This window comes from Struthio camelus, chromosome 4, assembly GCF_040807025.1.
Source record: "Struthio camelus isolate bStrCam1 chromosome 4, bStrCam1.hap1, whole genome shotgun sequence".
Taxonomy (NCBI): Eukaryota; Metazoa; Chordata; class Aves; order Struthioniformes; family Struthionidae; genus Struthio; species Struthio camelus.
In genome coordinates this window covers 43,576,417-43,603,257 of record NC_090945.1, presented here as the reverse complement: position 1 = coordinate 43,603,257, position 26,841 = coordinate 43,576,417, and the positions used below count along the sequence as shown (strand labels likewise).

The window sequence follows — 26,841 nt, the reverse complement described above, 5'->3', positions numbered from 1 at the left end:
GAGTAATTTTACAGAAACATATTGTGTTCAAACTGAGGCACCTGTTTTTTTAACTTGAACTTTTTCGGCTACCACGTCCATCCATAATATCAACATAACTGTTCATTCTCTGCCCTGCCCCGTACTGGTGACCTGAGTGTCTGAGAAGTGAGCATGAGGGTATATGCCATGTTTTTGGACAGCAATGGAAGTGAAAATTTGCAGAGTAAAATATACAGTAACAAGACTTCTTTCATAGAAGTTTGGTTTTCAATCTAGAACTAGTGCTGGAATGCTGCCATGAGAACTGTAAAAATTCTTTGCGCTTGTAGGGCCAAATCTTCAAAAGAAGCTCCTAAACTAACACAGTACCCACAAGAAATTTTTTGCATATCGAAATTTCCATTTTTGTCAATAACAACACATCAGCATGTGCACAGAGTACGAGCCACAGATGACTATTTAATCGGCCAGACATATATGCATACAAATATAGAATTTCCATGGGCAAAACTTGCAAGAAAGGATTTCAGATGGAGGCCAAGATGCATTGCATTTGAAGACCTCAAGTTCTTTAGAAACATAATCATTTTAAAGAGATACTACTTTTATCCTCATTTTGTAAAGTACAATAAAAGAATTGGGTAAGATTACTCACAAAGTAGTTCACAGAGAGAACCGGGCCACAGGATTTTTCCTCCTTTGAGCCCTCAAACCACATCCGAGGAAGCACCGTCAGTTCAGTGTTATCCTTATACCTGCTATACTGAAATTCTTGGACTCAAGCCAGATAATCTCAAGGTTATAAATAGCTGCTGTCCAACTGCAAAGTTAGTTAAAAACAAAAGAAAAATCGCCAAAAAACCCAACCCCACAGGTACACTTTGCCACCTGCCTAACGATGCCTTTTAAGCAGTGTTATATATGTATGCCTATAATGCCTATATAGTTACACTACAATCCAATGACACCCAGTATCACAAATGCTGATGCTGACCACCATAAATCTTTAAACTGAGTCAGAGCAAAAGTATTTAGGACAATGATTCATTAGTTAAATGAATCAAAGGAGTCAAAGGACAAATTCTAGCTACATAGAAGCCAATAGCAAAATTTCTTCAAGTTTTTAAGGATCAAAGAAAAAAAGTAAAGAATTAAACGGACCTCTGACCAGAGCTTCTGCTCTAGCGCTCTATTTGTACAGTGTTACCAGACTAAGCTGCGGTACAAGCAAGTCAGCTTTTACTTGAGTGCCTCCCTCAGAAACATCTTCCTTACTTGGAAAGGATTCTTTTCCCCAGAGACTCCAGAAAGTGTCACTTCCATGCTTTCTTCAAGAACAAGGGACAAAACACAGTCTTTTAATTTCACTCATTCTTCCTCACTAACAGCTTGGAAAAGCTCCCCTCCTGTTGACAACCCTACTTCCTCACTGCAACACTGATAGACACCAAGAGCAGACCATCCTCCATCCTTTACGGCTGGTGAAGCTGGCAGGGAGCAGTCCTTCAGGACCTATGGGCAGCAAAGCTGGGAAACGCCTGTCTGCAATATTCTAAATACTGAACAACTAGAGAGCAAAAGGAGATCGCACCGGCTCACAGCAGCGGCCAGCAGGTCTGCATGCGCTCTGTTACACTGACGATGCGGTGGCCCCACCTGCACTCCAACTCAGTCTGCTAGGAGGTAAACCATGAGAATTTTCTTTCAACAGCTGCCCCAGGCACACCGGGCACAGCTACCTGGGAGAACAATAACCAGCTGCACTCGAATTTCAGAGTAGCTGGGAAATGGTAAAAGCTGCCTTCGGCAGATTTGGGAGGTAAGTTAGTGCACCAGTGCAATGCTTCCTCTCCCCGGATTTTGCCTGCCATGATCATACTGCTACGCCTGGAGCTCTAAAAACACCACACAGCTGATTTACTAATACATACTAGTTAGGTGATTTTTTTGTTTAAGTTTGAAAGGATTTTTAGGCTCCCTATCCTTTCCCTGCAGTAGAGGGGGCTGAACCTTGCATTCTAATGGTTTTAATGATGGAAGGAAAACACTTAGGCATTCATGGCTACTTTTGAAAGGGAGAAGGAGACAGAAATTAAAAAAAAAAAAAACTCCTATATATGATTCAGCTCTAACTCTCTGCAGTTTACACAACAAACAGGAGAGTGCAAAAAATAGTGGAATAAAAGAAATGGTTTTTTGGTTCTCATTAAACATTGTATTTAAAACAGTAGGCAAAAATTATTTTTCAGTGTATTAAATTATTTCATTAGTTCAATAACTTTTTCTCTATTAAAGCTATAAAAATGTTTACATGTTTAACTGTCAGCATTCTCTACAGCAAAAAATTGCATACTCAGTTGAGAGACTTTCATAAATGCCAGTGCCAGGCATACATTGGACCAATACATCTTTGTACTAGCATTAAGGTGAAAAATTTGTTAGAAGAACAGTGAATAAATGATTTCATTATGCATCTGCTCGCTATCAGGTTCTTCCTTTTTCTGTTACATTTGCCTTCTAAACCTTCAGGTTAAGCTTTGCATTTAGTCAGATAAGCTGTCTCCCTACATGTAACAAATGCATTGTTTTCACTATTAGATAATGCCTTTCAATACACAAGCGCCACACAACTATAATTACAATTTTGCCATCCGAATGATAAAGAAAATTTTGATGTGATTGTGCTTTCTATTAAAAAAAAAATCTAAGAATAAGATGCAAAAAAGAAAGATTAAAAACATGAAATGAAAAGCACATTTGAAAGTGAAATATACAGGTAAGCAGATATGGTCAGGCATGTGCATTATTTCTTTCTATATAACACAGTGAGCTGGTTAGCAGCACAAGTCATCTGAGACCAAATAGCTATTCTGCACCAATAGCTACACAATAGCTTTCACAATTTCACAGTTTGAATTGTGAAAATTATAAGAAAACTGTGCTTAATTTAGAGGACAAAGATTAAATCATTGCAGAAAAATTAACAAGAGTTTTTAAGCATTCCAATTCCATGCATGTTCATAAGCACTTTACAGGCTTTGTTCAGTAACTAAAAGGACTTTAACTGGAAAAGTTTATCAGATGAAAGATATTTTCTTTAGCCCATATAGTTCCAGGTTAAACCATTGGACACCTGTGAGCGAGGAAGAAAAAAGGATTACTCAGAGCCTCAGGAAATTGCCATATTCTTCATTTTAGCAATGAGATAAACTACTGGAAGATTCTGAACAAGATGCAGGATCGTACTTGCATCCAATCCAATACCCTCTGAAAATCAGTGACAGTTTTTCCACTTACTTGGAACTGCTGGTACTGAACTGGGCCATAAAGAAGAAACTGCAGAATGAACGAGCAGATGGAAACCCCAGAAGAGCAGATGAAGAACTGCCAAGAGTGACTGAGGTGAAACGGAGCCAAATATTTTTATAAACTCCTAAAACAAGATATTCTCAGTAGTGAGATCAGAAGCTGAGCAATCACACCAAACTGTGCTTCAACCTGAGATGAAAATTTTGCTTTAGTTTTTCTTCTGCCAATATAAAAATGAAAATAGAAGAAAAACCATAATACCAACTTTCTACGTATCGGCAATAAAACCAAGGACAAAGGTACTTAAAAGTTCTGGAAGGGAAGTCCATTTGAAAAAAATATCAACTGTAAAGGAGAGATGCTATGCAGCAATCTTCTTTCACAGTGTGGGTTTTAAGATGAGAGTTACTTGTCTGTTATTGTTTTATGGACTGTTTGTTATGCTGACGGAAGGCAAAGGTCAGGCCTACTCTAAAGAAACTTCAGCTCTTTATTCACTAGTCAAGGTTCACGTTTTTATTGCTACGGTTTCCATTAACAGTCCCGCGTTTTGGACAAACTGAAAGGTGATGTGCTGTTCCAGACTCCTGATGCATAGAAGTCAAACTCCATAACGTGCACTCTTGGGAAAGATGTCTGTGATGGTTTAATAGGTCAGGCAATAAAAACTTTCAGGGACTATCCAGGAATGCGTGTGCCCTATTAAATAACCGCTCCCTCCAAATTTCCATTGACTAAATACAAAAATAAAGGACTGGCTTCTTGAGATTTTCCCCTATAAGAGGGTAAACAGAACTCCTGGGATTGTTAGAGGCCATTGCTGAGTATCTGAGCAGTGGAGTCTTGTACACAAAGACCTAGTATATATGTATGTTTGCATACATATATAAATAGACATATATATATATATACACACACACACACACACAGACACACAAACACACACTGATGTCCTCAGTGGCAACAAGGAGAACTACATAAAGCCAGTTGGGGAAGACAAGACAAGATCTTTAAAAGTGCGAAACTGTAACACACCCTCTCTTGAACCTGAAAACATCTGGAAAAGTGATCACCCAGGAGGGAATCGCACATTCTAGAATACGGATTTTGCACCAAAACTTGTCCCTGATACGCAAGAACAATGACCAATTCTGTAGGACACACTTCAATTAGACTATAAGGAAATTCAGCATGTCTTGGAGTTACCAACACCACCACAGTGAAGGCATCATTTCTTCTTTTCTCCCTCACATCCAGCTCCTCACCCTCCTGCACTCTGACAGCTGGTCCCAACATGTTGTTCAGTCATCGCTGCTCTTCCCTTGCACTTCCCAAGCACTGAAAGGCTGATTAACAGGAATTGTTTTCCCAAGGTGCCAAACATTAGGAGTTCCCCACAAGCCCAGTTTTAGACTGCTTCCTTCTTAGCCCATCTTAACCACCGTTTATGAGGACATCAGAGTCCTTAAGAAGCAGCATTGGCACTAGGCACCGGCAATAGGAGATGCAAGCACATTGCTTGCTGCAGATTGAAAGCAAAGACCCATGCAGCCAAATCTGAGAGCAAGACTCTAGAAGACAGATAACAGAAACAACCAGTTGTTTCGTCATTTTACACTGCATGATAAAAATCAACTGCAAATGATGTTTATATCAGAAGTAGAATACCCAACTGGCTAGTATGGTCACTGGGCAGCCCAAAGTGAATATTCAACATGTGAGCACACAGTGTTTACTGAAAGTGACCTCAGTATTGCACTTGCATGCCATTTCAAAGCAGAAGCAAAAAAAACCATAATGAGCGCAATACTGTATACTTACTTAAAGAGGCTGCCCTTTGTAATGTGTGCATAATGTAAGCAATGTGCTTTGGTAAATCGGAACAAAACTGAATACACATCAGGTGCTTGCAAAATGTGGACTGGTAGTTACAGTTCTGAGCAGGCAATTTGGCACAGACACATTCCTAATGATAAATTAAAATGTCATTTTGAAGGCAGATATATGTTGCACTTTGCCTGAGAATTTGCCTTCATTTTCCCACAAAATAGTCCATCAATACATTAGCTCAATTCTAACTTTTTTTTTTTATTACTAGATGGACATGTTTTAGGTTTGGATGAGATATGGCTGACAGCTCATTTTTCCCTTGCAGTCATTCTGATCTCATCCAAACTATTAATGTAATAGCGTTCCAAGACAGATTTGCCAGTGGATGTTAAGTCAACTCCCACTGACTTAACTGAGGACAAAACTCAGCCCATAAGCAACGGAATAAACATCAACTGGTACAGCTATCAAGTACAGAGAGTTGCTTTCTCTCTCTAAGAAACAGGCGTGGAGGCAATATATTTGTGAAACCAAGCAGTTTATGTAATGTCCTTGTAATTTTTATCAACGTTTCTACCACGTAGTTGCAATTCACTTCTGTATTGCTTGTTTTGTCATAAACTGAGCTTCCATACCACAAACATTTTCACAAGTACAGTAACCGGAACAAAATGAAGACATACTTTGTTTCCAGGAAAAATATGCATAATACATACAGCAGTAAGCTTCTAAAGCAAGTCATCTTCAAATAGGAAAGTGTCCCCCAGGCAGATTTTACTACTCTTATTTTAATAACGTTAGGCTGTTTTGCAAACCAGGGAAATGGCTGGCAAACACTTCCACAAGATTTTATCTAGAGCAAATAACAACAGCAATTTCCCATTTTTCATTTATATTACCAAATTCTATAAAAATCTTCACAATGAAAAGTTCATGCACTTCTTCAGGTCACAGTTTATCTATCAAACTGTCTCTGTGTCAACATATACTACAGCTAAATGTCCCAGCACCCCCAGTTTTAATTGACCCTAATGGGACTCATTGAAAGAGAATGACGTTTCTCTTTGTAACTGAGTATGTTCATAGCATACATGAAACAGACATTTTACAACCAAAACTTACAAATGTTTAAGTACACTAAATACCCTAAGTTTAAACTGATGATCTAGAAACAAAACAATCATTGTTATCCATACGCATAAAAATGAAAATGCAACGTAATTTATATATATAATTTATTTAAGCAATAACCAAAACAATCATTTTAGAATTATCCAGCTTCTTATACTCTGTAAAATTCTCTGTTGAATACAAGCTTGATAACTCCAGTCAGGCCAAACTTCAGTCTCCCTCAAGCAGCCCTCCTTTGCAATACTTTTACCTCAATTACACTTAAACAAGCCTGTAATGCATTGACAGGCTTTCCTCAGTCCTATTATTGGATGCATCACAAAATAGCACATTTTATTACAAGTTATATTCCAAAAATCAAAAACAATAAATCCACAGGACAATATATATATATAGATGCACTAATTCATTTCACAGACTTACAGTATTGTGCATTTACTGAAGAGATAAATATTTCTACATGTATGTAAGAAAACTGACTTGAAGATACTCTGTACAGGCTTTATTTCACAGAGTATTAGCAACTGCTCCAAAAAAGGCACAAATATAGGAAGGCAAAAGCCTTTAAGTTTAGCCATAGATATAATATAACATCTTCAGATAAATCTGACGTACTGAATACAGACATTAAAAAGATAAATAATACGATGATGTGCAATATTGTTAAAATATAATAGGCCAAAGATTATTTAACATCTTTACAAACGTGGCTGAAAGCTAAACGTTCAGTAATGGACCCAAATCCATGTTTCAGCAGTCAGGATGAAAAAAATATAGTTAAGACAAATTTGGCTCTGTTTGTACACCCAAGGGCAGAATTTGTTAGCTTGTATTTTTCTTCCAGAAAGAACACCTATGCTTAACTACAGGAATTCTTTTAAATGACAACAAGAGGTGAGAAGAGCCTCTCTTACAAAACAATAAACATGCAGAAAAGAGAGGAGTCAAAGAACGTGGAAGCAATACGGTCCTTGCTACAAGAAAATGTATTACTAAACTTACAATTAGCTATCAGTTACAATTTAAGAAAAAATAATTATACAAACAAAGTAATGTGTTCGTTAACCAAAACCAGTCCTTGGGTAAAATCAGAGGCAGATCTCCCGTGAAGACACCAGAAAGCGCATGGATTTATAACAGCTGATTTTGACCCTTCCTGAAAAGGCTGTTCTTGCTTCTGCAAGAAGCAAAGGGCGAACATAGCTATTTTGACTTCATAAACTTACATCATATATACTTCAGGGCAACATTTTGTATGCAACCTGATCGGTTGCTTTATTTGCCAAAAACATTTTTTCATTTCTATAACCAAAGGCATTTATTATTCTCCCTGAGCAATTTTAACTACGTGATATACTAATGCCTGTTTTGTTATGATTAAAAGATGCACTAAAATTGATCTGACCATAAATATTCAAGCGTGTAATGCTTAATTACTCGCCAAATTTACTCTCCAGCAATGAAAGTATCCTTAAAATTTAGTTTTTATATTTTTCTAACACAGACTTTAAAAAAACATATAGGCATGCTTTATAGGCACACACATATTCACGTTGCCCTCTGCACCATTTAAGTCCCTCTCCTCGGAGCTCAAAAGTCTAATAAAGGAGATGCATTTCCTCATTTATTACATAGTGCTATTTGCCACATGTTTTAAAACAGTCACATATTTTTTTTAACTGAGGACACTGACAATACTGCTGCATTAACAGTACACATCAACATTCCTCCAACGTATTAGTTAAAAATCTTACGTCTTGTGCAACATTCCCAAAAGATGAGAAAGTCTTTGGCTTCTCACCAGTGCCCCTCTTGAGGACTGCAGACAGAGGAACAGGAGTCTCTTCTCCTTGTTCCTCTGAACAAAGAGGAAATACGGGAAAGCACAGCTGGCACAGAACTGACTCTCAGCGGCAACAGAAAGGGCAAAATGGACTTGCTCGGGGAAAGAGAATGGGGAACAGCCGAGATCTGGCAACTTCCAGCTTTCCAAAATCAGGACCTAAATACCAAAAAGTTGCCTCCCAAAAATGATACTGCGGTGTGGTCTCAGCCTCAGCCCCTTTTCTTCCACCTCCCTGAGGACAGCTCTCAGAAACCACCACCTACTGGGCCTCCTGAGTGCCGAGTCCCCACACTGGGCAGGTATCAGCATAGGGAGTACTACCTGGCAGCCAAGAGGAGCTCCTGTCACAAAATGTTTAGCTGCCTTTACAAAGAGGACTGAAGCAAGACGGCTACCAAAGGACCACTTGGCAGGAGGGGCAAAGCCCAGCAGTCCTGCTTCACCGAAAACAGTGACTCCAGACATGTGCATTTGCCAAGTGACATCCACGCAAGCAAAAAAGCTGTTAACACTTCTAGTGGGGAAAGTACTGTTTCCACATCACCCTCTCTGATGGTACCCCATGAAAGTCGCACCCAGTCAGGTTTACATGAAAATTCTGCAGAGACTGAATGAAGGATACACGGGATGAACTTACATTACCCACCCCCCCCCAAAAAAAAAAAAACTCAAAAAAACCTCAAACTGATTAATACTTTCTTGTGGAAACCTAGACCAATGGCATAAAGTCTTTTCTGTACTCTTTTCCATGTTCCTTCAGCACTACCATACCAGCTGGGCAGCAGCTTGAGAATGAATCCTGCAAAAGATGAAGCACATACACTGCTACCTGTGGTGACCGTTTCCTGTCTGCCAGTGAATCAGGAACTGTTTTCCTCTTGGATAAGTATGGCAAAACAGGCCAAAAATTTAAATTAAACGCTGTCACAATCTCTCTTCTATTAAGAAAAATACTATCAGAAAATGCTGTAGAGAAGATTTCACTCAGTTTCCTGAGCCAGCTGTAAATTTCTCCCATGTCAAACATGGTTAAAGTGAAAAATATAGAAGCTGACTATCATCTGAATGGAAAGTTTGGTGCTGTGGCTTTAATTTAATTTAGAGCTAAGATAAGATTCTGAACGTTTTGATTTTTAATAGCTATGTCAGGGAAAACATACTGGAGACAACAAATAATAAAGAGGAAAATGATTTTAAAATCCTCATCTGTACACAGAAGAAAGTTGCATCATATATGGAATTACCACTTAACAGGATATTCATAACTTATGTTTCACCATATATGATTTTTTAAGAGGCATATTAAAATTCTTTATTATAGTTTTATTGTAGAATATAAAAATAATCTATTTAGAACTTCAGCATGTATACCGATTCACGTGATGTACAGTTTTAGGGAAAAAAAAAAAACAGGAAAATCATTATTGAATTGAATGCTGGCTTAAAAGTCTTCATTTTAAATGTGCTTTGGTACTTTCTGTAACTCACACTATATTATTTTTCATTGTCATAAAAGAATTCACACAAATATGAAAATCCTACACTAACATACTCCAGTTCTTTAACCATCCTTAATTCATGCAGAAGTTTACTTTCACAAATGTAAACACACCTACCTCTCCACTCTACCCTAAAAAAGGCTTAAATGCACAAAAGGACGCCTGCACTACAACTTGCAGTTTCATGGTGCGAAAGGCTGGGCTTGTCTTCCTGCTACAGGGCTTTCTGAAGTTTGCTCGGGGGCCCCGGGAACTGTAAAAAGTACCCTCCAGACTCAGGAGGGAGCTGCAGGATTTATTCCCAAGCAGAGTATGGCATGCAGCCAAAGGAGTAATTTAGCAGAGTTTTTGGCCAAGCAGGAAAGTGTTCCATTTCTTCTGCCATTCATTGAGACCCACAAGGAAACTGAGACAGGAAGTCAGACTTCCAGATAACAGGAGTGTTCCTAATGATGTACTTTGGCTCACAACTCACAACAGTTCCTCTACGCTCGCCCTTGCCACATCTTCTTTCTATATAATTTCCCACTCTTGAGGGGGGAACAACAACAAAAGCATTTTACATGAGTTTTCATTTGCATCCAATTCAAAGTGCTGAGCTAAAACTGCAAGGATTGCTATATCTGTTTCTACATTATTCATGAACAGCAAATAATTGTTTTATTCCTGAATAAATGTGTCAAGAAACGCAAAAATCAAGTAAAAAAAAAATTAGGACACTACTTTAGCATAAATGAAAAAAAAATACCTTCACTGGTTGCTGTGGATCACTGCCCTGGGCATAGCTCCCTACTGCACAGTCCACACCACAGCCCAGCTATCTCAGTCTAGGGCCAATGACATATCATTGCTGTGGGGTCTTCTGCATCTCACCTGCCTTACCCTGTGTAGCAGGAATGGAGATAAACACAGATAAATGAACTTGCTAGTGCAGCTGTGGAGGTCCCAAGAGATGAAAATCAAGGTTTGCAAGGAAAGGCTATCTTTTCTTAGACCAACCTAACAGAGAGAAAATAAAAATCTAACTTCTGAGATACAGTCTTAATAAACCATAGCGTTTTACTAGGCCTTTTACAGCCAGTGAACAATCTGAAGCAGCATGCCAAAGTAAAAATAAAAGATCTGTGTTAGGACAATTCATCCATATTTATCTGAATGACACGTAACAAAATACTACCAGGAACTTTGATATGTCTATCATTGCTTTAATTAAAAGTTACTACCTTAGCAATATCTGAATACAGACAGCGTTTTGATCGCCAGTCAAAATGCAGGCACAGAAGTTCAAGCTGGAAATGGCCTATCTACAGTGGCACAGAGCTAAGCACAGGAAAACTTAACATTTCTTTTGTATCTCAATTTTTAACCTGGTTACTTGGGTTCCCCTGGTAGACAACACATGCGGAGTTCTCTGGCGCCTGTTTATTCCAGATGACTAGTCTAAGTACGTAGCAATTGCAAGTATCAGCCTGAAACACAGCCACCTTTGTGGCTTTTCAGATAAACAGGAAGAAAATAAAATCTAAAACAGATTATGAAGATGAGAGGCAGGAATGCTGCACTGGCTGGCAGTGCCCTGGGGGGCCAACTGGTCCCACAGCATAGCTGTGTGAGCACAGGAGCACATCGGTACCTTCGATCCTACGCGCGTGTGCTCCTTTGCAGTGCACGGCCAGCTGTTAAAAGGGTTCATCTTGATATCAGAGCAGCCATAAAGAAGTAAAAAGAATCAAAATCAATTAGCATAGAAGAATGGGGATGTTAACTTGTTCCTTTAGCACTTGCAAGTGGATTCAAAATCTTATCTAGATCTTTCCTGATTTTTGTGATATCTGCTCATCGGAAGGAGAAGAACTTCTCCACTGATATGACCTAAAACATTTTGGATCAATAAAGCCGAAGCAGGGTACATGAGGAGAAACCAAGGATCAAATGATTTTTCTCCTTCTAAAAACTTATGTAGTTAGACTTTTGTATTATTTATATTTTTTTTCCTTAGAGCCTTTAGCTTGAGCTTACTCGTACTGAGGAAAGACACAGGAAAAGTTTAGATTTATAATCAGGTCTTTCCAAATAATTCAGGAAACCTTTGACTTCCTATACATCCCTGGGCCTAGCACAACTAGACCAAAGAATCATCATAAATATAGTATATGTGATAGAATTCAGTACCATACTCCAAATAAAACTAATGGGCATTTTTTCATCTCAAAAAAGAACCAAGCAAATACCATTTTATCCAAGTTGAAAAAAATCATTATGACTTTAGCTGGCTGTATGCACTGTTGACTCTAATCACTATAAAATAGCTTGCATTTCTTTCTAGCATAGTCCCGACTCCCTCAAGACTTGCACATCTCCATAAATGCAGTTTCCGATTAGGGAGGTGTCTCCATATTTTAGCTCTTTTCCATAACACAAAAAGGGATCTATGTTTTAAGTTTTCTTTGACCCAAATTTCACTTCAATAGACATAATGACTGTGAATCTAGCACCATCACTACTACAATTCACACTTAATTCAGCTACTTCCCACATAGAGATACTATGAATGAAAACTTCCAAAGAGCCTCAATCAAATCTCTTTATTTTCACCTGTACTCCACGCGTGCAAAGATTTCATCCTCAAGAATACAGATAAAGGATGGAAAAAAAGAAATACCTCTCCTATACGCTCTCATCTCAACCTCTCCCACACTTAAGTGTATCAGGGATGAAAGAATCTATAAAACATAAAAGGAGAACCTTCTCATGATGAGAAAAGATTTTTCTCCTTTATTTCCCTAACTAAACTAACTCCAGAAATAACTCCACATAAATAATAAATAACTAAATAACTCCAGAAAACTCAATGACTAAAGCTAAGTAAAGGACTTTCTTCCAACAAGAATCCTCAGTTAAAGCTAGCCTCACTTATCATCTTCATTTTTCACTCAGGACACGATTAAAGTTTAAGAAACACACTTAAGAAACAACAGCAGAAAGGAAGCAGAAGTTTGAGAAACACAAAAAATAGCCCGCGATGTGGTTAAATACAGGTTTTGCATTGAGTCAGACTAAGGATACTTATGCCTATACTTATAAGTAAGGATACTTATGCCTATACTGCAAAATTAGAGTTTTGGCACTCAAGACAAACTATATATAGTTTTAGGAAAAAAACACTTTTTCTGCTCTGTTTATTTGTTACCATTTAACTAATTCTTCCAGTCATTAAATACATGGAAATATTAGTATAGCTGTTCCTCCAAATTCCTTCCACTGGTTTTCAAAGATCACCTTTGCTTCTAACAGCCTCTGCATTACAGTGAATCAGTCAGGAAATATCTCAATTCTGGGATCATATAAGTTACTGAAGAGACCTTCAATGCTTGTCACAGTGCATGATTTGGCAGATATTGGCTATATTGACACCAGTATCATATAGCTGCAATATTTTGTAACAAATGGCTTATTATTTGACTTTTCATTTCTTGAAAGTACACAGATAAGGAACTCCACATGCAATTGCAACCATCAGATTAATCAGTGTCTTTATCCATTCATCATGTTGAATAATTAATAAAGTAGTCAGCTAGGACAAGAAGAAACCTATCTCTAAAGATTGAGAAACGATTGCAGTAATCTAAATCCAGTTCTATCCCGAGGCTTCTTGGGGGGGGGGGGGGGGGGGGGAAATAAATAAATAAAAAAAAAATCAGATGTTCTTGCAAGCTGCTGGAGTTTTTTCACACCCCAGTCCAGCAAGAAAGAACCTGCAATCGCAAGGTCACTGAAAGCAACATTTCATGATACTACTGTGTTAGTGATGACAACTATAAAAATACTGGGGCAAAATTCCAACTGCCTTCATTAATGTGCCTGAAAAACATGTGAGCACATGAAGGCAAATGAGCCATCGCTGAAATACACAGGAGTAAACTAGCTGGCTCTACATCTTATTACTTAGGTACCTATAAATATTATCTCTAAAGTAACTGGAAACGTTCCCGCTGAGTTCAGTAGACTTTAGATTAGGATTAATACATAGATTAATACATAGATTAACATGCTGTTTCCCAGTGTAAACAAAAAGAAAAATACACCCACATAATCACTATATGCAACTTTAAAGATCCTATACAGATGCATCGATACGCATCTGTGTTTCAGTAATGCTTCCTTCAGGCAAGCATGTATATTAATGACCTCACACGTGTTTAAAAAAATGCATGTAAGAGCTCTGTTGGACCCGTAAGAGTCTATATACATTAGGTAAATGTTTTCTTTGTGTGTGTGCGCGTGTGCTTGCATACATTCATTTTCATGAAATACAGTTGTTTGATGTGTGTATGGTCACAGTGGACTTTAATTTCATTCACTTCCCAAAATAGCCAAATTGCATTTATCTTTCAGGCATGCTACAAGACATGAGTTTCTGCAATAGCATTTGGGAAGGGCTGAAGAACAAAGGAACTGCAACACTGGAGCATATCCAAGGTCCTGTCTCTGACAGCAGTCACTACCAGCTGCCTCAGAGAAAGGAACAAGAATCTGCAGTAGGTGGACGAGGATAATCTTGCCACATATTAGGGCTCATCCTGGTTTCTAGCTACTAAAGACTGGCTTAAACCTGAAGCCTGAGGTTTAATGCCCACTTGAAAATGTTGTCACTGATAATTATAAGAGCTTCGGATATTCCTGCTATCCGTGTAAATGTCAGATCCCCTATCTGAACACTACCTCAATGACTTTCAGTCTAAACAAAGTTGTGTAAAAAAAAAATATACGTCTCAGTTCTGAATTCACCACTTTGCAATTTAATAGAACTTTAACAGAACAGAATTTAACGCTAAGAGCAGAAACAAAAAACCTTATCTTCTTGCACAATTTTGTATATTGTACATGTTTCTTATGTCCCTTCTCTTTAATTTTCTATTTTAAGAAGTAGACTTTTTAAAATCTGTTTTCATTAACTAGTTTTCCAGTAACCTTAATTATTTCAGCGAACCTTTGTGGAATAAAGCACATATCAGCATGAACCTGGTTCATTAGTTATTTATAGGTTTAGGGTTTTTTGTCTGAGGGTGCTTTTTTTTTTAAATATAAATTTCTTTTACAGCATGAAAGATTATATTGATATTCAAAACACAAGGTCACTAAAGCATATCCGTAACAACCAAATAAGGGTTCTAGAATTTAGTTCTGGATCCATTGTCTTTTATAGCTGCATGCTTAGAGAAAGAAGCAGCAGCTTTTATGATGACAAGATAGGGTAGATGGACGGATTACAGATCTTGGTATTCAAATGAAGATCACAAAAATCGGTGCAATATGTCTTTATAATGATACTGGCAGTTCTGGACTGAAACACACAATGCTCTTAGTCAGAAAAGGGTTAAGCAAATTGCCCAGACACAAAATACCTAATTTATCACTTATGTATATCTATATGTATATACAACTTTATAAGGGATGTACATAGTCAATTATAAGTACGGAAACAGTTGTCAAGTAATTGACTAAAAAAAAGAAAAAGAAAAGAATAAAAGAGTACAATGATAGGAGAAATGTTGAGTAAGGGGGAAAAGTAGTATATTTGGTGGGTACAAGTAAAAAATGAAGACGCATGCAAATTTGTTATAAATATAAAGACATTTTACCAGATGGAGAAACTGGGCAGTTCATCATCATGTTCTCACACCCGCAGAGATGTTCTAAAACTACTCCTCATGAAAGCAAATATAACTGGCTGTGCAAGTAAACTATTTAAATAAATCTGGATATTATGTAAGGACCATCTGAAATGATTTTCCTCTCTTATCTGAGCGCGTCATCTGGAAAGATACAGAAGCTCTGTGTCTTGGCCACCATTTCCAGAACTGTTGTGCCCTGTTTAGGATTCCTTCTACTTTCCTGGGGGAAGTGGTAAAATCTTGAAGATCTTCAGTGGGACGTGACTTCCTATGACAAGAATGCACCTAAATAACATCTATTAAAAATGTTACACACAATAAGATGTGTTTGTTTTTGTTTGGTAACAGTTAGAGGTGTTACTAGGGAGATGTTTTAACTATTGCTACTAGCATCAGAACGAAGTAATCCATATGTACAGCTCCTTAGATACATTACTCTCAGCTGATGTGCATGCTCCATCATTTCTTCCAAGATATTTAAACTACACGATACAATTTCCAATATCCAAGGAGCACAATGTGGCTGGAGAGGTACTGGCACCTTTCAAGCATAGGAATCACTCTCTGCCGTTTAATTCTTGTAGGAAAAAGGCTGAAACTCATCCAGGTAGCAAGACAGCTATTTGTTAAATCCAGATTCAGTTGCACTGAAAGTAAGTTTAAAAAAACTCATATTTCCAATACTTTGTCAATGACATAGCAGAATACTAATCCAGAGACCTTTGTAAGCTAAATCCTGATGAGATATACCTTTAGACTGACAGTGACAGTCACAGAAGGGCTGAACTTTACTCTGCTGGATAGCACCAACATTTTAAGTATGATTTATGGCTACTTTAAAATTAAAACTCCTGTGTAATTTGCATTGAAAAAATATAATTTTGCTTAAATTCCAAGTGTTTCAAGTAACAGGAGTGGCTGATAAGAACATTCATGTGTTTTAAATGACTAAGAGGACCGCTCAGACCAAGAATTGCATGAAATAAAATTGTTCTGCAATTCATCAATGCTAAAAAAAAATTCAAAACCAATTTGTAGTCAGTTATTGGTCTTTTTGTCAATAGACTTCATCTCCATAAAGTATATATAGCAAAGAAGTTGGTTAAATGCACACTACACATCCCCTTAGGCATATTTCACATACCTCAAGTAAAGAAAATTGGGAGCTATTTTAGAATAAAATTGATTTTTTGGTGTTTAGGTCTTGATAGTCACTGTTTTGAAATACTGAAGGAAAAACCCACAAACCTACATTTTGGAGTATTACTGCTCTGTAAGAGCTCTCTGATTGTGCTCAAATATTCTTAAGCACCTGATACTCACAGATTTATTGTCACTCAAAATTTGCACTTGCAGGCCATTACTCAGGCAGAAATCCCAATAAAACGATATGAGATTATCTGTATGAGTAAAAACTGCCTCTGCAGCAGTCTGCAAGAGCAACCACTCACTCGGGTTGCACACCTGCTCAGGGCTGCATGCAGAAACTCCCCTTGTGTCCCTGGCCCAGCCTCTGTATTTACATTCCTCATCTCAACCTGTTCTTGTCTATGATTATTTATACTAGCTTTATATTACAAGTACTTCCTAGTAGTGTTATTTCAATTGTTCATCAAGGACAGTCTCTGCTGCAGATCGCAATATTTAGGGACACGTGTCCAACAGCAACTGAAGGTTCACGAGTGTGTTCTATACAAATATTTATAGTTGGATGTTTCAGGGTTTGCCATGCACTGTTTAATTGATCAGCGACAGTCCACCAATCAGTTAGATGCTATGCCCCAGAGACATGCTGGTCATGCACAGCTCACTCCTCCTCCTCATTTCCAGCTGTGGGCATAGGCGTCCCATTTCTTTGCTTCAGAACTAGCAAAGAGCAACAAGGTATACGAGTCAGCATAACTTCCTGCAGTAGAGGATAACTCTACAGAAAGCCTGATGAGGAGCTAGAAGTTATACTTGGAGAGAATTAATGCCAACCTGCAAGCAAGAGAAAAATACATCAAGTGGAAGAGGACGACAAAGCGACTGGATGGACAGCACAGGGAAACGCTGCAAGTCTATTCAGCGGAGAAGAATAATCAAGAAACGAAGCTTTTCAACAGTGAAGATCATAGTGAGGAGATCATAGGAAAAAAACAGAAAATGAGCAGCAGACATGAAGGATAAGCATGCATTAAAAGATTAACTCTTATAATTTGCTTTCTTTAACAAAGAAAAAAAAACATTATCCTAAGAAGAGAGCACTAAAAGTACCCTAAGATTTCTCCAGTCACACTTCCTCGTTGTTATAGCTTTGCAGGGATGTAGCAGGATGGTGAACAGAGGTTGCTTGCGATCACGAATGGAAGGAATGGACTTCATTCAATAACAACTAGAACAAAGTAGACTAGACAGACAGTAAGGAGTCTTAGAAAAGTCAGAAAAATATTGTGAAACGCTGCCCATGCTACTGCAAGCTTTGAAATCCCAAAGCTTCAGTTTGCTCTGGAATACTCTTAGAATCATCTATTCTTCAGATAGGTTAAAAAACACAGAATGCTGTATAACCATAACATCTTCAACACTCTGTAAACCTATTTTTCATTAGTCTAAAGCTAGACTGTAAAAACCTACTTCAGTTTAAGAATAAACATACATTATATAAACAAAGAATAGAGATTTCTCCCCTTGTTTAGCTTGTTCATTGTTACAAAATTGAGAGTACTGCAATGCATCCAGAAGGGGGGGGGGGGGGAATCTGTTTTCCCCCACAAGGTCTCCTGTGTCTGTGAAAGCCAGAAGTTGGCTCTTCCATTTTACAGCCCTTCTGTCAATACCCCGCACCACAGACGTGACCCTTTCTCTCCAAAAAAGAAGTGAAAGGAATTATGTCACAAGCCTATCAGCCTTGTTTTCCAGAGGGGCAATAAGAATGACATAAGGCAGACATCCAGGTGTGGTGAATGTTTCCTAGCTTGCCTGGGGACCTGATTCCAAGCTCAATTAGATTCGTCAATTAGGCTTGTTTTGCAGTGATGTAATACTGCTCCTTGCAGGTCACTCTTGTTTGACACACCGGAAATATATTCAGAAACAGATCCCTATGGAAAGTGGTCTGGACATGAAATTGTGAATATCCTTCCGCACAAAAGGCTCAAAGTTAGAATGTCAAATATATTTTTTCAGTACAGTTTTCTCACAGTTTCACTACTGAAATAATCTTTTCAGTAAAGAATTGAGGAGGAAAGGAACTTTTTGTTCACACCAATCTGCTTCAGAAGTTGTTGAGATATCACATTAAAGGGCCTCAAGTAACAGTGGAGAACTCTGAAAAGAAATATGATTTTAAAGCTACATTTTTCAATAGTCCAATCTACTCCAGAAGTTTATCCACAGCAGGATAGATGCTGTTTAGGACAGACCATTTCAGAAAGCCTGGTTCTGCTTCAGCAGCCTATACTATATCCATTTACTACATGAATAGTCACAGCTTGGTCAATCTAGCAAGTGCTATTAACAGTACCTCCTCTATAATAATAGTAAACTTTCCTTTATATTTCAGTTATGCAGTATGTTCTGAAAGACATTGTACAAAGATCTCAACTGCATAAATTATGCAACAGATTCAAATGCATAATAAGAAGTTTTAAGAACTTTCATATGACCAGACTCTGTATTAACATGCTTACAGCTGAAAACACACATATCCCAGAATACAGAATACAGACTAAAGAAATTATAGCAATATACAAGTGTGTTTTTACAACATCAATGAACAAAATTAGACTGCAGTTACAGATGACACTGTATAATAACAATACTTAATATTTACCGTCACTTTTTTCATGTTCAGGTACTTTCAAATACCATACATAACTAGGTTCCTCACCTGCATGAGGCAAGAAGCAATAATACTTCTGTTACAGATAATCAAAAGCTTTTTAAAAGGAGCAAAGAAACCAAATGAGTTGCTTAGATTCTCATAAGAGCGAGAAATGGAAGCAATGAGGAAGATCTTACTGCTCATACTCTTTCTTATTCTCAAGTAGGCACACATATATACAGAATTTGTTCTTAGTCAAAGAACAGCAAGCTAACCAACATCCAAGTCATCAACCTGCAAAGATAACTGCTCATCTTTATTACTATTCTTCTGACATTTATTTCCAGCTTTACTGGAAAAACCAAATGAAGAGCTTCTACTCCAAGGCAAGCAGTTCCTGCATAATCTGAAAAAAATCTCAACTGTTTGCATTAAATAAAAAGTCCAGATTTTAACTACTGTGAGAACATAAACATTTCAGTGAAGTTCTCCTCAGGAAAAGTTTCCCCAGTGCAAGACAGAATTTCTGGTCCAAAGACGACCAGGACCCACTACAGTGAAAAACAATAGATTAAGGAATTCAAATTCAAGCCTGTTCTCCAAACATTCAATCATTTTTAGGAAGTGAAATGCCTCAAAGAGGTAAAAGAGACTTACGTCAGCATAGCCAGCAGCCTGGCAGCTGGACCAGTCCTCAGTAACAGGGATATGCAACAAAGCTGAGACTCGTTGTCTAATCTCCCACAGTTCAGGAGAATACCCTAATTGGAAAAAAATCCTCATTTTTCTTTTAAGCAAACAGAACAAAAGCCTTCAAAACAACCTCTAATACCAGCTCAGTGCAAACTGAGCAATTATTACAGGGTGGGAAATCCTTTTCCTACCCATCTCACTAAGTATCTCAACAGATCCGTTTGGTACACTATAACCTGTGGTTTAAAAAAAAAAAAAAAAAAGGCGGGGGACAGAGAGACAAAGAACAATCTCAGGAACCCAGAGATAAACGTGAGTGCTATAATCTGAAATTAATAATCTGACAGTACCCATTTAAACCTAATCTGGTGTTTTATTTTTTGGAGCAATATTTGATTTATACAAGTGTTCCTCCATGCTCTTAGATTGTTTGAAGTCTAACACTGGAACGAATACGATATCCCCAGTTTCACATCTTTCAGCACATTAGATCTTGGAAGATGAACTAAGAACGCCTTATACTTGAACTCCACAATGGTAAACACTGAGGGCAATATCCTGCAGAGACACACAAGGAAATATCTGAGACATCAGAAGCACAGAAACTGCGTTACATCACATCCCGCTGCTACAGCATGCCAGGATACTTGTTAGAAGGAGAAGTGGCATGACCAAAAATTCATACATAGGTTAAAGGTCTGCAGACAAACACACAGGAAACCGCACAGCTCATCAACTTAATCCCTGCAATGTTGATAGCTTCCTTACCAGCCCTCTTCTCCCAAAGCATTTCCCCAGGCTCTCCTTCCACAAAGCCCCTTGTTACCGGGCTGTAAAGGTGCCTGCCTCACTGCTAGGACTACGCTCCGGTTTGTTGCACAAAACAGCTGCAGTTTTAGGTGTAACCAGAGACTCCAGTTCCAGAAACAACTCATCACTCTACTGTGCATCTATCAGACTATTGTTATCCCTATACTTCTGTTTTCATGAAGCTGGAGACATTGTACTGCGTCACATAAGAAAAGGTACTTCTCTGCCTCTACAGCATTTTGCACCACACCGTTCTCAGAAATTTAGCCAAAGGAACATGATGATTCCAAGCACACTAGCTAAAAAGGATCCCTTCCTTCCTGTCTTCTGATGAGCTGTCCTTCTTATGAGGATGCTAAAATACACAAGGAATACCTATAAATAATGTTTTATAAGCTACTTCTCTTTGTTTCTGGTAAAATTTATCCAGTCTTCCAAAAGGCAGGGGGAAGAGAGGGGAAAGGGACTTACTAAAAGACGTGGACATTGAAGATTGATTCATCAGAGCTAGAACTACAAATATAAAGAGTTATTGAGATAGAATTATAACTACAAGTAATCATAGATCTAAGGCCTGGTGTACTGTGCTTTATGGCACAAGAACATGGACATTTTCTCATATGGTCTACGGAATAAAAACTAAGCAGCCAACATTAATGACTTAAGAGAAAAAGCAGAATGCAAATAACTTTTTAAAAATACATGTAAATCCATCTTGCATCAGCATATTTGGGGGACCTTAGTTGTGGTCGCTTTCAAAGTGTTTGATTTGCTTACAAATTACAGCAGGTTAAGTTATTCTAGCAGGTCTATAAAGTCTGCTAGGCAACTCTCTTTTTGAAGTTTGTTACTATGTAAAACAGTAACTGACTCTGGGTGTTCCCCCATTTTGCCAACTTGCAGAAATTCAATATCTGAGTCCTAACTGTTACCAACCTGAATAGCTACAAAAAACACTTTTACCTCCTCAGCTGTAGGCCCTGGAGATGCAGCAAAAGCAGGTGTTAATTATATCTAAGAAACAAATTTTGTATACAGTGAACACAGTCTTGGAAGGATTATCTTATTTTATCTTGTTAACTTACACAGGCTACCATACAGATTTAAGCGTGAACAGCTCACACTTCTAACTCTGCCCTTTAGGGCCTCGCTGTCGAAGTCATCCTAAGGGCAGATATCAGTAGAATTGCTCACAGGAGTCCTATACCCATGCCAGCTGGTAAGATCCGACCTAAGGAGAACACACAGCTGGGCTATGATCCTAAAAGAGACTGAGCACCCGCAATTCCCATCAACTTTGATGGGAACTGCAGTTGCTCAGTACTTGCCAGGTCAAGACTAATGCAGCCTTTAAGGAAGGTAAAATAATTGGGAAATATTCTCAGAGGATCAGTTGCACTGATGTATAAAACTTCCTAATTTTGATTTAAAATGATTGGTACATACCCAGTGTGCAGTGGTATATAACATGCAGTCTCATTTCTGAAGAACTACCATATGCTAGAATTAATGAACGTGCTCTTTAGCAAAAAGAAAACTCTGGAAATGATTACTAATGGGAACTACACACAACCAACCATCCATGCACCTACCTGTCTCTCATTACAGTAGTATCTAAGCACCTCACAAAGCAGCAGCAAGAACTTCATGGCTAATGCTTTGCAAAATATTTAAATGGGCCAAAAAGGCTATCTCCTTTCTCCAAGCAAAGCAAAACGATGGCAGGGAATTGTCAACGCAAACCCTATTCCACAATCTTACAGTCACCTTTCTTTCATACATAAGCTTAAAACACTTACTGTCATGAAATATACTTTTTAATTACCTCCATAGTGAAAAAGTACTTACATAATCCCACAGCAGACAAAGTAAATACACATATTTCTCATTAAATAAAATGATATATCCGAATTTTCATAAATTGTGGACCAGAAAGAAGAGCTCAAGTTAATTATGGCAAGTTACTTATGTGCATTTATTTATGAGTGCTAATTGGAAAAAAATAACGTTGTGTTTGCAGTTGCTTCTGCAGTTTGCAGTTGCTCGTTTTGAACTTGGGCATTCCTCAGTTGTAAGCAAGTAAGCCCTAACAATTCACACTTTGAAACAAAATATTTTTGTGATTAGAAAAACACAGTGCCTGCATATTTGGCATATATGTTCACCACATTCTCCTCAATAAATTAAACAAAACCACACAGACGTAGTGAACACAACCTTTGGCTGAACTAGTTTTCAGAATATAAACTAATTAATGCAAAGGAGGCTGCTGGAAAACTTAAGCACTTATTTAACACTAGAGCTGTTGAGAACGGACCACCCCTCTGTTGTTCGCAACACGTTTTGGAAAAAAAACCGCATGACCAAGATACACTTGTTTACCGAAATATCGGTGAATCTGGTTCCTCTGAAGCCAGTGAGGACTGACTGCCGCGAACTTCAGCGGACAACAGTTGTACCTGGGTATGAAGGAGGCTGAAGTCCTAAATCAACCACATCAATCACATACACGTTGCAGAAGAGCACTTATTTGCTGTGCAACGTGACACGTAACTTCACTCTTCCTATAAAACCGAGGAAGGGGTTGCTCGGGCACAAAGCAGGGCACGCCGCGGCCCCCCACCGCCCCGCAGGCAGAGGCCAAGCCGCAAAAGACACGAGCGCGTTATCAGACGCGCAGGCATGAACTCGCGCGGCCGAAAACCCAGCCGCCCATTAGCCTCCCCCGCCCACGCATGTGCGTCCACTCACTCTGCTCTCCGCCCCGGCCCCGTAACCACCGAAATAAATATTCATAGGGCTCCCGGGGACCGCCCGGGCCAGGAGGCCCCAGGCAGCGGGGGTGCCCCGGCCCGGCCCCGCCGGGGCGACAGGTTGGGGCGGAGGCAGGCGAGAGGGGAGGCGGCAGGAGGCGGGCAGGGAGGGACGGACGGACGGACAGACGGACGGCCAGGCCGGGCGCGGGGAGGAGCCGCACGGCCCCGGCGCCGCCCGCGGCTCTCTGCGAGGGGGACGCGGGCGCGCAGCCTCCGAGCCGGCCCGAGGTGCCCGCGGAAACTTCCGAGTCGCTGCCGAGTTGGTTGCATCGCCCCGGCGGCGGCGGGGAGCCCAGCCTGGCCCTCCTTTACGCCCCCCCAACCCCGCGCCCGGACGGGACGCTGCCCCTGGACGGCAGTGAGCCCAGCTGCGGGGCGAGCCCCTCCGGGCGGTGGGGGAGGGAAGGGGAGCGCGGCGCTCTGCACACCTCGCTGGAAACACCGGGGAAGTGGGAAGTGCCGGGAAAGCAAGGAGCCCGGGGGAGCGGGCTCCGGGGGGAGCAGGTGAGCCCCGCGCTGCCCTCACGCACCCGCCGCAAATAAAGCCGATACAAAGTCACCATCTGGGGGGGAGCTGTATTAGACGTGGAAGTCACTTACCGGCTTTACAGGGATCCTTATAATCTATCGCCTCAGCTTTATCCTCCTCAGTGAAATCGTAAGTGTAGTCGTAATCAAGGCCAGAGCAGGAGGAAGGCTTCCCACAGAAAGTCCACCCAGCCAGCCACAGTGCCATCCTCCAGTAAAGCATTTTCATCCTCCCTCGGGCAGAGAGGTGGCGGAAGGGGTGCAGATGAATTAGGAGGACGGTTCAGCTGTCCACGCCGGCTTGAAAAAGGAGGGTAAGGGATGGAGGAACCACAGGGTTTTTTTTTCCTCCCCCCCCCCCCTTCTCCACCTAGAGGCTCCTCTGAGAGGCTGTGCTCTCTAGGTAGCCCCAGTCAGGCGGGTGCAACATAGAGAAAGGAGAATGAACGCCGCTGCCCCTCCTCGCCCCCACCCCCGCCACCTCTCAGGGGAGAAGTTGCCGGGTGTGTGGGTGGGCGCGGGGGTGGACTCAGGCCGGGAGATCCCGTCTGTCAGGGCGTCCCCTCGCCTCTGTCAAAGCCCAGCCAAACTTCCCGCGGAGGCGGCTGCCCGCGCCCCGCTCCTCCGCGCCCGGCCCCGGCCCCGCTGGGCGCCCGCCTCCCGCCCGCCGCCGCCCCCGGTCCCGCTGCCGGAAGATGGACCGAGGCTGCACATCAGCAAACTACCACGGGGGGGGTGGGGGGGGGGGAAGAAGAAAGGGAAGAAAATGAAGGGGGGGGCAATTCGCAGTAGAGCAAACCGCGGAGCCCTGGTGATGGCAAGCAGCAGCTATGCTGGAGGGAGCAGAGAGAAAGTGTCAGGGCTTCTCCCCCCCCCCCCCGCCCCTCCGCACAAACACTTACTCTAAGCTCTGGCTCTGGTCTGTCCCCCCCACCCCCGCAGCCCCCTTTAACTTACGAAAACCTTACAGGCAACTAACACACAGTCGTCAGCATCCTGCTTACTTATTCATACAGTCAGGGTCAGGATCCGGGCTGCTTCTGATCTGCTCCCTTGATAGTCTTATGGAAACACACGCGCATCCACTATATGCCTCTATCTCCATATAGCTTTCCCTCTAGATAAGCAGTGCATGGCATTTAAACAACAACAACAAAAGAATCGAGATCAGATAAAACAACGCACAGATCAACTCTCGGCAGCCAAAGAGCTCGAGAGAATGGGTGATGAGGAGAAGGATGAGGAGAATTAACTGCAATTTAGGAGACGGGGAAATAAATCAGTGGCTGTGTATTTCTCCCTCTGCTGCGGCTGCTTTGCAGTGTTAGCCCCATGAGCTGACGGGTGGGGGTTAAGGAGCGAGGGGGAGGGGGAAAGAGAAAAGTTTAAGCGTCCATAGTTTGCTTAAAACAGAGGAAGGCGATATAAAAGGTCCATAGCTCTCCAGAAGTTCAGCCAAGGAGCTGGGAACCGGTTCCAAAATGAAAGTAAGAACAAACAAACAAACAAAAACAAAAAAAATCAAGGCAAACGAAAAGCAAAATTGCAGCAGGCAGCAGCAACGCTGAGATCTTGCAGTCGGGCTTTCCTGTTCTCACGTGGATCTCCAGGAAAGTGGTGGAGGTTTATTTTCCAAGCGAAGTTTCCGCGGGAGCCGCCGCCCCGCTCCGCGGTATCCTACTTCGCACCGTCCCGCCTCAGCGCCGCGGCGCCCCGAGCCGCTGCGGGCTGCGCGGGGCCGGGTTTTGTTTTAAAGCCCGAGAACGGATCAACGCGCAAAGCCTCATTTCAGGCGATCAACCTGGAGGGGAGGGGAGGGGGGGAGGAGGAGGAGGAGGGAGGAGGGGTGGAGACACGCGCTGCTGGAATAGAAATAAGATCAAGCGAAAACAAAAATATATAGGTAGCGAAAGATCTCCCTCCCTGCCTGCCTGCCTTCTCCCCTCCCCCGAGACGGGCAGTTCCGATCCTGCAGAAACGCCTGAAACTGTTTCAGACCAAGGTGAGACTTCCCCGTAGCAAACTCTACTCCTCCTCCTTTTACGAGTTTCCATGGAAAAGGGCTGGGGGGGGGGGGGGGGGAGCGAGAGGTGGGCAGCTGGGAGTTTGCGCTGCTCCCATTTCGCTGGGGTGTCACATTTAACACGGACTTTTGAAAGGACGGCTGCGAAGAAGTGGCTGCGTCTTTCTTTCACATCCGAGCCCTCGCAGATGCACTCTTCCCGCAGCACTTCCCGGCCGCCTTCCCCCCGTCGCAGGGGTGGAAATCCGGAGATAGTCCCTTCCCCCGGGTGTGCCAAGAGCGCGGCGAGAGCCGGCGCAGCTCCGCGCCCGCGGCCGGGCAGAAGCGCGGCGCAGCGGGGCCGCCCTTCCCGGCGCGCCGCCGCCGCCCCTTCCCTCCGCGGGCGCGGGCCGCCCCGGCCGCCGCCCCAGGTGCCCCGCCGGCGGGGGCGCAGTGAAAGGCAGTTATGCAAACTCCTGGTAGGCATGGCTTATTACCGCTATAGAGTCGGACTGAGCTGCTTAAAAAAAAAAGGGGGGGGGAAGGGGAGACAAGAAGTATGCTGTCGCATCCAGCACTCTGCCTTCACTAAAGTCGTTCTTCCCACCTCTGTCTTCCTTAAAATGAATGGTTGGTGTTGCTATAGATAAACACTCTCAGCAGTTCTTACCATTAAAACTGGAAAGGTGGATTGAGATGAGAATTAATAACAGAGCATATTAAAGAGTCTAGCTTCAAGTGAGGCCAGTGCTTTTGAAGCACCCAGGTGTTGTGCCTCCTTCCATTTGGTGTCCCTGTTGCATCGACATCACCCCCAATTCCATCGTGTTGCTCCAAAGTTGAAAGCCAAAGAATGAGCAGCTGCCACTAAAAGCATGGCAGCAGCCATCAGCAATAACAGCTATTTCAGCAGTT

At 41.2% G+C, this 26,841-nt stretch overlaps 1 protein-coding gene across 5 annotated transcripts in view; it reads right to left on the bottom strand.

The window, feature by feature from the left end:
* Positions 1–25,913, bottom strand: part of TLL1 (tolloid like 1) — a 146,769-nt gene extending 120,856 nt beyond the window's left edge. For 2 of the 5 annotated variants that reach the window (XM_068942426.1, XM_068942424.1), the window contains exons 1-2: positions 24,929–25,913; positions 23,997–24,224 (exon numbers count right to left, since the gene is read on the bottom strand). In XM_068942426.1, the coding sequence (XP_068798527.1) occupies positions 23,997–24,153 (157 nt within the window). In that variant the 5' untranslated portion in view covers positions 24,154–24,224; positions 24,929–25,913. Of the gene's footprint in view, positions 1–23,996; positions 24,225–24,892 lie in introns of all 5 variants that reach the window. The other 3 variants (XM_068942427.1, XM_068942430.1, XM_068942425.1) reach the window with 3 other exon arrangements.
* Positions 25,914–26,841: the final 928 nt, after the last annotated feature.